General features: G+C 39.2%; 1 protein-coding gene across 4 annotated transcripts in view; it reads right to left on the minus strand.

The window, feature by feature from the left end:
- Positions 1 to 15001, minus strand: part of tspan4a (tetraspanin 4a) — a 108683-nt gene that overhangs the window by 83581 nt on the left and 10101 nt on the right. Inside the window, exons 1-2 of one of the 4 annotated variants that reach the window (XM_058630289.1) lie at positions 4290 to 4638; positions 3002 to 3081 (exon numbers count right to left, since the gene is read on the minus strand). In XM_058630289.1, the coding sequence (XP_058486272.1) occupies positions 3002 to 3064 (63 nt within the window). In that variant the 5' untranslated portion in view covers positions 3065 to 3081; positions 4290 to 4638. Of the gene's footprint in view, positions 1 to 3001; positions 4650 to 15001 lie in introns of those variants that run through there. The other 3 variants (XM_058630288.1, XM_058630287.1, XM_058630286.1) reach the window with 3 other exon arrangements.

Raw genomic sequence — 15001 nt, forward strand, 5'->3', positions numbered from 1 at the left:
TGAGGTATTTTTAGTACTTTGACTTGTAAAAGAACTATGCCTCTTCATTTCACAATACACAAATTCAATTACGTGCAATTACCATTTTTATTATGGATTAATTAGACAGGTCTTTACTAAAAAATACATTTTGAGATATTGTAAAACAGCTTAAATCCAGCCTACTGTTTCATATAACTTTCTAAAGTTTGTTTTTATGACTGGTCTGCTGCATGAGCACTTGAATTGCCCTCTGGAGGCAAATAAAGATTTTTGAACTGACTCAAATTATTCTCCATATCTTGTAAAAGGGTTAGGTCTTCATTTCATGCTAGTTTAAGGGGGTGTAAATAACTCATGGAACCAATAAAGAAAATTCATATTTTCTCCTTATTGACCAGTATTTTGAAATCATAAGAACTGTTATAATTTCTTGATGTTGGATCAATGAAAAAAACATAACAATTGCTTGCAGTCTCATGCTGTGTTCTTAATGGAGCTGACTGAGTTAATAGAAAAATCTGCACCAACCACTCCACTTTCTTATTTTGGTAAATCAGCAATTCTCTGACCGACCAATATGTGCAGAAATCAGGAGTCTGGTGCTGCCTGGCTGTTTTAATGCATGTGCAATATATAATCACATCAACTCTGACTGCAAAATATTCCACTTCAAGATGTGTGTACAAAATGTTCTGTCAATTTCAAACAGGACTGACTGTTTAACATGGGATCCATTAAGCTCACAGTGCTCTTTTCCTGCATGATGTAGATGATGCTATTTGCATTACTTTATTCAAGGCACCGCTAAGTTTTTGGACTGACTTCCCTCCTCAGAAAGTATGTGTGATCTCAATATCGAGAAAGTGGAATTGGGATTAGGACAGCGACTCACTGCTGCAAGCCCAGAAACCTGTGGTTGATTTATTTGTTGTTGGTTTTTTTTTTTCTGCTTCAATATGGTGTCTTAACTGGTCTCACATCTTGTATGTAGTGACATAGGAAGTCAACTTCTTAAAGGTCCACTATTTAACATTTAAGAGGGTTTGTTGGACGACATTGAATTTACTGCCCTTAAGCATGTTTGTGTAGGTAGTTAATAGCTATAAAATAAAAACTGTTTGGTTTATGTGGCCTAGGAAGAAGACTTTTATATGTAAGGAAGAACTTTGCTTTATGGAGGCTGCCATTTCTTCAAACCATGCTTATACACCAAAGATAAGCTCTGCCCACATTAAACCCAATGCAAACACCAACAGGAAGAATAAGGAGAAATGTCAAAGACAGTGATAGAGTGAAGATGTCAGGGTTCTGTCTTAATCATGTGTGGGTTGTTGTTTTTTTAGTGTCTGTTTTATTTTGGTACTTGGCCCTGGTGCTGATTTCCACTTCCTGTACCTGGCCTTTGTTTTATTTTCCCACCATTTACCTGACCATGCCCACTTCCTGTCCCTGTTGTTTTCACCTGGTCAACCTGTGTATATATAGTCCAGCATTCAGCACATGTCTTCCCCATATTGTCTTTGTTTCCCTAATGTGCATAGCTCTCTCTCTCTCGTGTTCTTAATCTTCGACCTGATTTGTACTTTTTTGTTCTTGTCCTTGTCTGCCTTGTTTGCCTGGTTTTTGACCGTCTTACTGTTTATGACCTTGTCTACCCTCGGGATTTAAGCATTTGAATTTTGAACTGGACTAAAGCCTTTGTCTTGCCTGCTTCTGAGTCATCTGTCTCCTAATGTACATTACAGAGGAGAGTCGTGAAAGAGTTGTTCTGGTATGCAAAGCCCACCATAGTTTCCCGATGCACTTGGGAAAGTGATTGGAGTAGCCCTCCCTATGTTGCAGTCTGCTGCCTCGTCATTAAATGTCACTAATTTTCCACATGACACCTTTAAAATGAAATGGAAAAAAGCTGGACCAGAATGAAGTAATTGTCATGTAACAGTTTGTACATTGCTGGTGAAATGGTGTCAACATTGGTGTCTGCCAGCAGCTACCACTTAAACTCAAATGCATTATTTTCAATGACAAGCTTTATACTTGAAGAGCTCCTCTGTTCTTACCTGGAGGTTCATAACATGATTGGCTTCTCAGAAGAAGAGAGCTACATCCTGTTGTGGTCAAGTGGCCAATATGTATCCCAGGGGCGACACGCACACAAGCACGCACGCACGCACACACCAATGTAAGTCACTAATAAAAACTGCTTTGCCCCCTCCAGTCAGCAGTTTATAGCTGACAAAATGTGGAGGTGAAGAGGTCACTCATTCCTCGAGGGAGATTGCGTCTTGGTAACAAGATCGCATTTCAGCATAGAAGGACCTGTCTCAGGCGTGTAAGAACGGATGTATGAAAAATGAAACTAATACTGGAAAGGTAGCAGCAGAGGCCAGCATCACTTCAAAATTCTGCGAAATGTTGCAAGGGATTCACAAAGGGATTCTTTGGCACTAGATCGAGATCCTTGAATGAGGAGCACTGGGGAGCCCGATAGGCTTTGCAGTGCAAAGGAAAATCTGTTGTGGGGCTATTAGAGTGGGACTGACAGAAACAGGCCGACAGACAAAACCAGAGGTCTAGCACCCAACAGCAAACCTATATGATTAGCCAGATAGAGCAGATTGACAGCAAATGCCTTGGTGGCTGCTGCAAACCAGTGCTGTGCTGGTAACATTGTGATTAACTAGTAAACTCACAATGCCAGCTCTAAATATGCCAAAGCTTAACACAGCAAACAATGCGATGTACACCCACACTTGGAGTACTGTATAGGGAATAGAGAAAGCTTGAATCACCCACACAGTGAGCTTTGTACACATGATCTAAATGCATGATTGGTGTCTTTCTCACACACCCCCTCCTTACTCCTCTCACATCATCACTCTGGTTACATGCACAAACATCCGAGTTCCCTCCAAACAAGACAAGAAAATAACAGCGATAGAAAAAAATGTGAAAGTCAAGAGAGCAAAACATCTATTCACACACACTGAGAGATGAAACTAATGTTTGATGCACTCACCCAGAATAGAAGATTGAAGAAGACCATTCCATATCGCAGGGCCATCATGCAACCCTCAGCCATCCTGCAACGCCGCAGTTCTAGGAGGAATATGAAGGAGAGGTCCAGGTAAAACACCACATACTTCTTCCCCTGGGCATAGCGCCCCTTGGATGATTGCGGCCCCTTTGTTGTGTGGAAACCAAACGCAAACGGCGGCCGCTTATATTCAAACTCTCCACTGAAGCGATGAAACCCAGACGTGAATGGTGGCGAGTCGGGTTTACTGTCCAAGGACGGACTACGCCGGTACGGAGTCTCATCTGTGCTCGAGCGTCTCATTATGGAAGTTGGAAGAGCTTTAATAGTCACTCTGAGTATTTCAGGTCGGGGCAAAGTCCACAGTGAAGGACAGAAATTACTCCACCGAGGACTGAGAGATGAGTTCAGTGATGTTCCTGCGTTTTCCAAGTTTAGCTCAAAAATAATTATGACCCTTGTCAAATCCCAGAACTGCTGATTTAATACAATCTCAAGCGTGATCACATTTGCTCTGAGTTAATCAGTCAAAGATAATGTTACCATCCCCTTCACTTTAATCCTATAGTGTCACTATATTCAGCAGGAGACCTTGCATAATCATGCTGCAACACCTGTATAATGCTGTGTATTTAGGACATAATCCCAACACACACATACACATCTGCACATAAATGTTTCCCCCTCTGTAATCCCTCAAACACAGGTGCCATGCTCTTTAAAGATAAGCTGGTTGGCAGTTTCATCTTGTTAAAGTTCAACAAGGTAACCGACTGGAGGGCTTCAACTCGACCGCTCCAGCTGCTTTGGGTCAGCAAAATGATCCAGAAACATCCTACCTGGTCTTGTGATCAAATCCTGAGTAAGAACTCTGCACTGGGGGGTAACAGCACCCTGCTCTGGCCAATCAACTTGTTTTACTCAGTAACGGATCAAACAACACACACGCTGAACATGTGTATAGCTGTGGCTGTTGATGTGCTTTTGTTGACATGCAAAAAAAATAAAAAAAAAGCAGCTCAATAACAAAAAAGAATGTGATGGAAGGATGGTGTTATGAAGTGGACAGGAAGAGTGAAAAGAAACACGAAAAGATGAATAATGTGTGTGAGTGGACCTTCCTTTAGCTTCTTGAATTAATTTCCCTAATTGCAAAATATCCTGCCTCTGCTCTAACTTGTCCTGTTTGTGTCTAAAAAGTGACAAGAGATTACTCTCTCTACATCCCGCAAATCCCCCTCTTCAACCCGCTCTTATTTTCTTCCTGCACCTGACTCTGAGCCACTCTCTGCGCTTCCCCTCTGTGCTGTCGGCGGTTAATTCATTTCCAGACTCTCATCAGTGAGGCAAAGTGTGCAGGGTCCCCTCTTCTCGTCTCTCCCTCCTCCGCTACACCATTTATCTCCTCTTCTCTAGGTAGGCAAGGAAATCAATGTGTCCACCGGGGTCATGGCCAAGAAGCACAGGAAGAAGAAGAAGAAGTGAGAAAGAGAGACAAGCAGAGAGAGGAGAAGCTAAAGAGAGACTGCAGTGTTTGAGCGCTCGTCCAGCCTTGCTGCCTGAAGCTCCCTCCCTCTTTCTCTTCACATGATCCTGTTCTCTTTTCCCTCTCTGTTTCTCCCCTCCCCTTTTCTTTCCTCTCTTCTCTCATGAGCTCTGACGCTTTCCCCTTCACACACACATTCTCAAACACCCCATCCCTCCTCGGTAACTGTCCCCTAAACCTGGTAGTGCAAAAGGCAGGAGCAGTCATTCATATTCAAGCCACACCCTACAAGTGAGCACAACCAATCAGTATCTTTCAGTCCAATCCTCCCTCATGCACACGCCAATCATACCCTTACATCTACCAGATAACACATGCACAAACACACACACACATACACACAGTATACTGTATGTGCAAACACCGACACACAGAGAACGTGGTGTGTTAACATATCAGTGCTGAGAAGGCTGCTGTACTCGCGCTACAGTGTCCTCCTCCTCCACTATTCTCCGCCTCTTGCCTGGATCTCATTGCACATGCAGAGGTTGTTCTTGCACAAAACCCAGACTGCTCTCTGCACGCTTGCCTTCAGTTATGTTCTTCTCTTCCTCTATCCCTCTGTTACTGGACTACAGTGTATGTATAGCTGCATTTGGCACATATTTCCACATTTCAAACTACTCACCTAAAGTGTTTTTTCCATATAAACAGTAGGAAGTGTGCAGTGCTGCTGATATTAACACAAAATAACTGCATTCTCTCCACAACCTGCTCGCCATCTGGGTCAGTGGCTATATGAGTAAAGGAGGTTTCAAAGCTGCAGTACGGTACGGACTCGACTATATCAAGTACTTAATGGATTTCTGTTTCGTCTCCTGCATGTATGCAGCGGCCTTGGAGCAAAAATGTGACTCAGTACCACTATTGACTGGATCACCCTGTTACCTGAAACATCATCCAACACAAGGTTATACTGTAATGAATAAAATCAGTGTCCCAATTGCATTATCTGGGTGTGCTAGTCCAACACTGGGAAATGTAAGTACTCACATGTTTACATGCATTTTTTTTAGTGCTGCTTTAAGTCAGACTGACACAATAATGTTTTTTTTTTATATATCTCATGTTAATGTACTGAGTGATTTACAATTTTTGTCTGAATCGTGAATTGTGTTGGTGATGATGGAGGAGGTTGAATTTATGACTGATATTGCAGCCAGCCACTAGGGGGCGATTGAGATGTGCTGTCATGTCATCAAAGATACAGTTGAATCAAGTTTTCTGAAGACAATGCTCATTCACACATGCTCCATACACAGCAGGGACCGTAAACTACATGTCATGTATAAAACATCCACTGCAACACAAGCACAACTCTACCGCCAAATGCAAACATTTACTCTCAAGCACAAACACACAGGTTTGTGCAGGTATTCTTCTTAGGGCACTACATTGACTTCCATTCATTTGGACACTCACTAAACACTAAACAAAGCATTTGTTAATGCCTATCCCTAACCTCAACCTCACCACAATCAAACCTTAGCCCTTAACTTAACTTAACCAGTTCCTCAAACATGAGGTTCTGCATCATTAAGACCTTGTTTAAGTACTGAGCAGCAGCTTTGATGTCCTCAGCATGTATAAATACTGTGCACAGCTGGAAAAAAGAGTTTTGGTTTTTTTTGCAGCAAAGAAACATGATACACACCATGATGACATTAATCTGAGGGTTTAAAGTACTTTATGAATTGGTGTGACGTGAAATAAGGATGCACATGGACTGATGTGCACAGTCAGACACACTGCACTCTGTTCGCCATGCAGGCAAAAGGGGGTAGGAGACAAGCTTGGGTTCCATTGTTTAAAGCTGGAATATGAGTCTCTTATGAATATCTACACTGTGACAAAACTGACTACAAGGAAAACTGTAGTGCGCACAGAGCATCGATATTAGCATATGCAGTGAGAATGGCTAAACAGACAAATTATTTAGAGCTGTTAAGCTTATGCAACATCACAAAAAATGTTCCACTTCACACTTGTAATTTGATGCTATTTAGGGAAGTTTCAAATCTGTATATGTCTCTTTCAAGGCAACTTGTTTCCTTTAAAGAGTGTGTTCAGGGTTTATAAAGCAGGGTTACAGCAGCACTGTGAGTCTGGGCATCCATTGTCGGATACAAACCTGTAATACAGAGGGTAAGATCAGCTTTTGTTCTTCATATTACAATACTGTGCAACATCCTTTAGGCCACCAAACTGCATTTGTTGTTTTAGCAAAGCTATAATGACCATGCAGCATAATTATTTCTCTATCACCTTAGCATTACTGTCACCATAAGGAACACATCAAGAAAATATGGGAAGGTTTGTTTTTGAAGAAAAGTGTCAAGTATTTAGTGTGACCCAGCTTTCTACTTGAACAATAGCATGAAAAAAAACGGTGCTTGACCTATTTCATGTCAACAAATATCTGCTGTGAAAAAGGTCTATTGCACCAGGCTTAAGCCTGTTTTAGATAAAGACATGCTTAAGCTTAAACTCAGTGATAGTTTGCTAATATATAAGACCAACTTTAAATTGAATCATTATATATTATATAAATATTGTGAAATAATAAATATAACCATAACCTTCACAGAAAATGATGCAATTTTCCAAAAGTAACAAATCATATTTCTCATGGTAATTACATTCATTTAAAATGTTTTGGTTAAAACTTGATAATATGATATCAAGATATGACAATATTTTTTTCTATATTTTTTTTTTTAGTAGCCTCCAAAATCCAAGAGTAATTTATATAGTGCAGATATTCAGTATTCAGTAATCTAACATTGTTTCCTCATCATACTCTATGTAGAGACGTTATTAGAAAAAAATGCGTTCTCTCATCCAAGGTGGAATTAAAGCTTGTTCATCATTTGGCGTGTTATAAATGCACTTCAAGCAGGTTCTAATAGCCCTTGAAGAACTGCTTCACTGTTGGACTAAACAAAATCTCCTGTCAATTCCTGACCATGAATAATGTGCAGACTAAAATATCACATGGTGACCAGGATTTGCTATGCTCAGGTGCTGTCAGGACATCAACTTCCACAACTCCAGCAGCTGTGTGGGAGGTAGATGAGATGACTAAAAGTGCATTTTCACAACAGCATGACATCAAAAATCATTTCTGAAACTGAGCCATAATGATTAATAACAACAGCTCTAGAGGGAAATAAACATGTGATACCCAACCGAGTCGACTCAAGATTTGCTTTGCTGACAAAGAGGAGATTTAGGTACAATAAAACCCAAAGCGATGCATCAAGACACCGACTACCTTTTTGGTGAAAGGGGTATATACTGGATGAACAATGAATAATGCATAAGCAATGGTAGTACTTCAATAAAACATGCTGTAACAGCACATCATCTCAATTGTTAGTCTCTTTGTAAATTCAAAACACAATGGGATGATATATCTTTTTGTCTTTATAATTTTCAGTATGTATTAAATAACAGCATTTTTTTTGATGCACAGTGACAACAGAACACTAAAGGAAACTGTCTATGGATGCACTTAAAGTATGATCTCAGCTGTGTGTCAATCTACCAAAGGATAAATCTGGTTTCTCTTGGAGACGCTTGCGTGAGTATTGTTGGCATGGCTGCATTACAACCTCGACCATGTAACCTGTATTTAAATAAAATGTGAAGATGTTCATTTTGAATCCAACTGATTTCTTACCCGCACACTCTCACCCCTGTTTAGACCAGATTGTACTGTAAATCACAAGGTAACACAGTGAGGAGGACAGCCAAACAATGGCAAATTAAAAAAATGAATTTTTTTTTAATAAAAGCACACATTAGCCATCATGCATGAATAATCCACAAAGCCAGAGAATTAAATGCAAATGATTCATAACATGGTCATCACAGCTGGATGTGTCTTAACGCCTTCACATGGTGGGTAGGAATTAATTACTGCTATTAAGTTAAATATATAAGTCATATAAGAATTTAATAAGGGGATTTTACACTAGTCAAAAAACAAAACAATTAAATATGAAAAGCATGTGATCCACCTATTGTTATATGCGCATTTAAAATGCAATTAAGTCATACAACGCTCTTTCACGCTTTCACTGAATATAGTGCCAGGGACACAAGGTAAAACAGATTTTAGCCATTTAACAAAAGGATCGCATAATATATGCCTGTTTCAGGTTTTTTTTCCAGCTGAAAACTGCCCCTGGAGAAAATCTGCATTTTTAGCTAAACCAGCTGGTTTACTGCTTCTTTGTTAGTCACAAACTTTACAGATGATGAGAAAAGTGTAGAACATATACTTAAGATGTTACATAAGCAGGGGAATATTTGATTCAGTGGCTAAAACATTGAGTTACATATCCAGTAATACAATTTTTTACGAAACAAAAGGAAAAAAAACTGCATGTCAATTTTGAAGCCTCTCAAGTCTCACAGCTCAGAGGTTCCCCTTTGTTTTTATCTCTTTATCACTCTCCTATTTCACTTGCTTTTCACCTGCATTGATGAGATTCTATTTCTCTTACAAGATTGAAATATTTTTCTTACTTCAACTATTTCACCGTCTGCCAATTCCATCACTGGGGAGAGATACCAGGCAAAAGCTATCCTTCTAATTGTTTTGGTCATGGACTGGGTAATGCAGTTCCTTTGTGCCATAAATCGAGTCTACATTTTTCCGCAAAACTGAGGCCTGGGGGCCTAGAGAATAAAATAGTGAAACTAAAGCTCATATGGACCAATACGGGTGCAGATGGTGTCATTTTTCTGTCAACATTATACTGTGCAATTGGTTTTAACATCAAAGTGACAAGTTAAAGCCAAAAAAAATACTGTATATTTAGTAGCTTGCACCGTTGCCTTGCTGCAAAAAAAACCTTTCTGCATGGAGTTTGCATGTTCTCCCTGTGTGCATGAGGGTTTTCTCTGGGTTCTCCTGTTTCCTCCCACAGTCTGAAAACCTGCACAGGTTAATTGGACACTCTAAATTGACCGCAGGTGTGAATGTGTGAGTGAATGGTGGCTCCAGCGTGTACCCCACCTTTCGCCCTGTGTCAGCTGGGATTGGCTCCAGCAACCCTCATGTAGAGGATAGAGTGGATGAATTAATTATGCCTATATTATATCTATTATATATTATATCTTATTTAAGGTCTCTTAAGTTGTGAATGCTGTATAAACACTAGCTCAAGCCCAGTTTGTGGTGAACATGTGAAGAACAAAAACATGTGAAATATTCATAACTTTTAGTTGTCTCATGTAGAGCTGTTACATATAAGGTAACTGAGACTGTGGCTTTCAAAATAACCTAATCATCTAAATGTGTGTGATTAGTGCTAATTAGAAGCATTTTGAGTGTTAAAATATGACTTGACTATCAGCACGTTGATTTACGAATGAGGCCAAGTGAGTAACTGCAAGTTTATAATACTTCAAGGGGTGCAGTGTGGAAAGCAGTGACCTTTTTAATGTATGTTTGGGATTAACAGACATATTCAGAATTTGAATTTATCACAAATAAATAATGTTATGAGGCCGTTTCCTTTTATCTTTCATATTTCTACTAAAATACCCCAACAATCATGTGTAGGATTGTTTGGCAGAAATCAATTTTAGAATCTGTATGTATACAACATAGTTTCCTGATTTTCTCTATTTAAAAATAATAATGCAGCCAAAAAATGTATGTGATTCAACCTGCAAAATACAAGGTGACTCCGTCCTTGTAACAGATGTGCTGAGTCATTGTCGTGTGTGGGACAGTCGCAGTAATGCAGTAAATAAATACATTACCTTACAAGTTGTGAAAATTCAGTTCAACACATTTTATGGCAAACAACATCTAGGTTAATGGTTAATGGTTAATAGACTCATATGTCACAGAGTGCATATAAATAATGGTAGCAGGCTAGTGATTAGCATAACGAAGCTGTGAACAAGATAGAGCTGTGGAAGAGTGGAATCCATTATTCACACCTTGTGGCTTTCTCATTAGTCCAGTTCAAGGGATATAATTACTCATGGCCAATGATCAATTATGACAAAGGCAAACAATCAGTATCTCTGACATAATGATGGTTTCATTTTTTTCCACTTCACATATTGACAAGGAAATGACATCCGGATGCAGCATTAGTCAGTCTGTGAAAAACACTTCCAACCTGTGTGAGGAAATCCTTCAAACCTGCCACAAATTTTTCAGCTATAAATACCTTCATCTATTCATCTTCATCAATATCTCCCATCCATTCATCAAACATTTCTGCCATATGGGGTGTCAGCTGCTTCATGACCAATTCTGATCTCTGTCCTAGCACAAAACCCCTGGCACCTGCAAACATGATGTATGCAGGTGTGACATAGCTATGATTTGCATTCTGCTGCTAATCCGTCCTAGCGAGAAGGTTATTACCCTGCTTGCCAGTCAAATGTGGCCCAAGAACAGACAAATAGGCTGTCTGTGTGGACATGTATTTATGGACATGAAGGGAAGAAAAATCCCTCAGGGAGGAAAGAACCAGTGGGGGGGTGGGAGTCGAGACTCGGCTGTAAATGTATCCATCCATTTTACTGACACAAGCACACATCTCACACATGCAGAACAACACTGTGGGGCATGTGCACGTCACCCCCACTGTGATAACATCAAGGCAGGTACTTGATAGGCTTATAAAATACATTACTCCCACTCAACGAGTCTCCCCCCCCCCCCCCCCATGCCAAAAAAAAAATGATTTGGATTACCGGTTTAACACAAAAACTAGAGGGAAAAGCCTAGTGATACTTGTTCACAGCTAAGTCATTGCTTAAATAGTGAAAATCATATTTTGTTACTACATGCAGCCCCCCCCCATCCCCAAACAGAAACATTTTTTTTACATCTAACTTAAATACCAGATAAATCATTAACTCTGATTGGTGAATATCAATTCCACTGTATTGTTTTGCTGTTAGGACTGAAATGCATGAAGTGTCTGAAATACAACTTTGGCTCCCAAATGGCCCCATTGTTCCGTTTACCTTATTCATTACACAGATTATATTCACCACGTGAAATTGAATCCTGCTGTCTTCTGAAATGAGTCCATAATGGATTCCCCAGTGCCACGATGCATATGGGTGAATATCCAAATATATGGTAATCACATGATATTTAACGAATCATTATCTTTGAAATAGCAATTGCTACGCATTTACTTTGTCAACTGTTTTGACAAATGAGATGCAGTGACTTCATTTGTACAAAGATTGAACATGATCTAATCTAGATGAATCTGTACATAGTGCACTAAGTGTAATAATATGTGTTTACTTCACTCAGTGCTACCTTCCTTAAATTAACTTCACAATCTATTAATAGACAAGAATTCAGATTAATCACATCAAAACATATGCACACACAAAAACACTGCTGTAATCCCACTGTGAGTAATCTAATCAGAGGAGTGTTCCGACAGGTGGCCATGTGTAGGCAGACCTGTTTGATCCAGGAGAGCAAGAGCACCAGGGAGATAACAGCACTAATGTCCCCGGAGATGTGCCACATCAGCTGAGTGTGTTACTGTGTATGAGGCAGTAGTTGCGTCTGGTGAGCTCCATCTTTCCTATGGTACCTTGTTCAATCCCAAAGCTCATGAAAACTTTAAACAACAGTATGCAATACAAGGCCTGACATGGCCTTTTTAAACTAACTGGACAGCAGATGTTTGATCTAATGTTAAAATAGTTAAAAACGTTTTTTGGACTGTGTGCAAGCTTTGTGCAATGTCTAGTATAAAACTTAAGAGGCAGAACTAGTACTTCATTGTGATATAAATGTCCAGAAATGCCTAAAAAGATAAACTGCACACTGTATTTTTTTTTAATTGCTGTCCAAAACTGGGTAACTGGGATTTGTTGGGGTTGACAATATACAACTGGGCTATTTGTGTCATATTTATTTAATGATTAGCATTACAATCATTTGCTTTTAATACTTGCACTTGATTTTATGTATCATTGTTTTTAATTTGTGGTAATATCTTAATGTAGAACTCTTTGTGATTTTATATGAGAAAATGTGTTTATAAATAAATGTTACTGCTTACTAACACATACTTAGAAAGAGTAGCAGAGTAATAAATTACATGGGTGGTTGAATTGGTCAAATACAGGATTTTCTCCAAGGACTGTGAGGTTTTGTCCTATATTGTCATTATTTGGAGTTTTAGTTTAGTCTCTCTCTGTGTCACCAAACCATCCATCTGGCAGAAAAGCTGCCAGAAAGCTGTGTATCTGCAGCCTCAGCCGAAATCCAGTTGTCAAGGTTGTAAGGCACTAAATAAATACAGGCCATTTACCAAAATCCACATAAAATCAAAATTGTGCACTGGGGTAGAGGTTGACCTGATCTGCCCTGATCCAGCAGCTAACAGTCAATGGTGCATGGTAAATAAAAATCTGCAGTCAATGAAAAAAGGAGGATCATTTTTCTTTCTAGATGTTTGATACCAGGTACCAAGCAGTTTATTAATCGCTGTGCTTTCCTGTGGAGATGTTTCCTGATGAACAATAATAAAAAGCATCACATCATCTACTTTCTACATATGTTTAAACATTTACTCATGCTGGTTTGCTTTTATTATTATTGCTAAGACACTGTTGTATGAGCAGTTGCAATTACACTTAATTTGATTTAATCTATTCTCCCCTGACCGGCAAAAGTCAACAATCAACAATCAACGAGGCATCTTCTCTGATAATTGTGCGTGATCCATTCTGATGTTCCGTTTGAACTTCAGCAGGTTGTCTATTGTCTACATGCCTAAATACATTGAGTCACTGCCATATGATTGGCTGATTAAATATTTGCATTAACAAGCAGTTGAACAGGTGTACCGTATCTGGATCACCAACAAAATCAAAGCCAGCAAAAAGACAAACAGGAAAACAAGAAATAAACATAATCTGCTTGTGGAGGGAATCAAAGGCAGATACAGGTTTGAAGACTTGTGGTTGCCCAACATTTATTTTAGATATTTTTGTTGTTTATGTCTGAAGACATGACATTTCTCTGTTGTTCAATTCTCCGTCAATGTGGATAATGTGATCATGATTCTTATCGTGACTAAAGTAAACTATAATTAAAAAAAAAAAAATCCCATTAAAAATAAACAAAACCCACATAGTGTTTTTCTCAATAAAAAGGAAAAAGGAATGAAACGCATAGTTGCTCTGTGACAGTTTTCAGCCACAGTAATTGGTGAACTGAGCTCAAAAAGCAGGACAATGTATAGTCCCATCAAAAACATTTAAGAAAGACAAGGCCAGTTTCTTTGTACATTGTACGTTGTTCAAACCTTAATTAAGTAATTAGACTTTTGGTTTTAACCCTGGATTTTTCCCATGAAGATTGCATTTGTTGTTAACGGATAAATGAATAAGACCAGAAAAATGTCTATAGGAGGAAAGCAAGCCATTCTGGAGATGAGAACGGGAGTGGGATCGACCAGAGTCATTGCGCAAACATTGCCGAAGCCGCTAAAGCAAATTGAAGTGTCCTTAACAAGACTGGGAAAACAGACAGAAGCAAATTGACTACTACTGTTGTACTGAACCGACAGTTCAACCAAGGATAACAACAGCTCTGTGAGCTGTGATGAATCAGCTCAGCAGACTGAGGACACTGAAGAAAGATGAGCAACAAACGTTTTAGAACAACTTCTTTGAACTGATGGAGCTAAGATGCATCTCTAAGAGGTATGCATAATGCAAAAGACAATGCACAAGCAAAGTTCGCACATGCACAGAGGTTCATATTCATATCTATCCATCCATCCATCCATCCATCCATCCATCCATCCATCTATCTATCTAAGTTGAAGATTAACATCTGCAGAAGACATGAAAAGCCCAGAGAGTTAAGAAGAGCCCAAACACAAACACACGGTGTCATGGCTGCTCCATGGATGCAGCAAAAGTTATACAACCAAATGCTAATCACTGTTAATTTACTGTTGCTCATGTAAAAATTGGGCAGTCTTATACAAAAGGTGCAATGGCCTTAGTTGTTTAACACCTCGAGAAGTAAGTAATGTGCCGCAAGATTTCATTTGAAACACTTCCCTCCATATTCATCTTTTGACCAACTATTTTCAGTGCACAACCTACTAAAACATGCCAGTGCACTTTCAGCTCCAATCATGTTTGAGTGGGACTCACATGAGACAGATTCAAAATAAGCTGCAATTTATCAGAGAGTGTTTGTGAGCCTGAAGGACACAATGAAGGTTTGAGGTTTTAGTTTGGGCTTTTTGGCTTTGGACATTTTACATTTACATTTACATTTAAGCATTTAGCAGATTTTGAACAGACATGTGTTCTTGTAATCCAATGTCATCTTTACCACTACTAGTAAAATAGATAAGTTAAATTATTAAAGAGTTTCATAGCCCAGATGCACAGTGGGATAC

The sequence above is a fragment of the Solea solea genome, chromosome 5 (assembly GCF_958295425.1).
Source record: "Solea solea chromosome 5, fSolSol10.1, whole genome shotgun sequence".
In the NCBI taxonomy this organism is placed as follows: Eukaryota; Metazoa; Chordata; class Actinopteri; order Pleuronectiformes; family Soleidae; genus Solea; species Solea solea.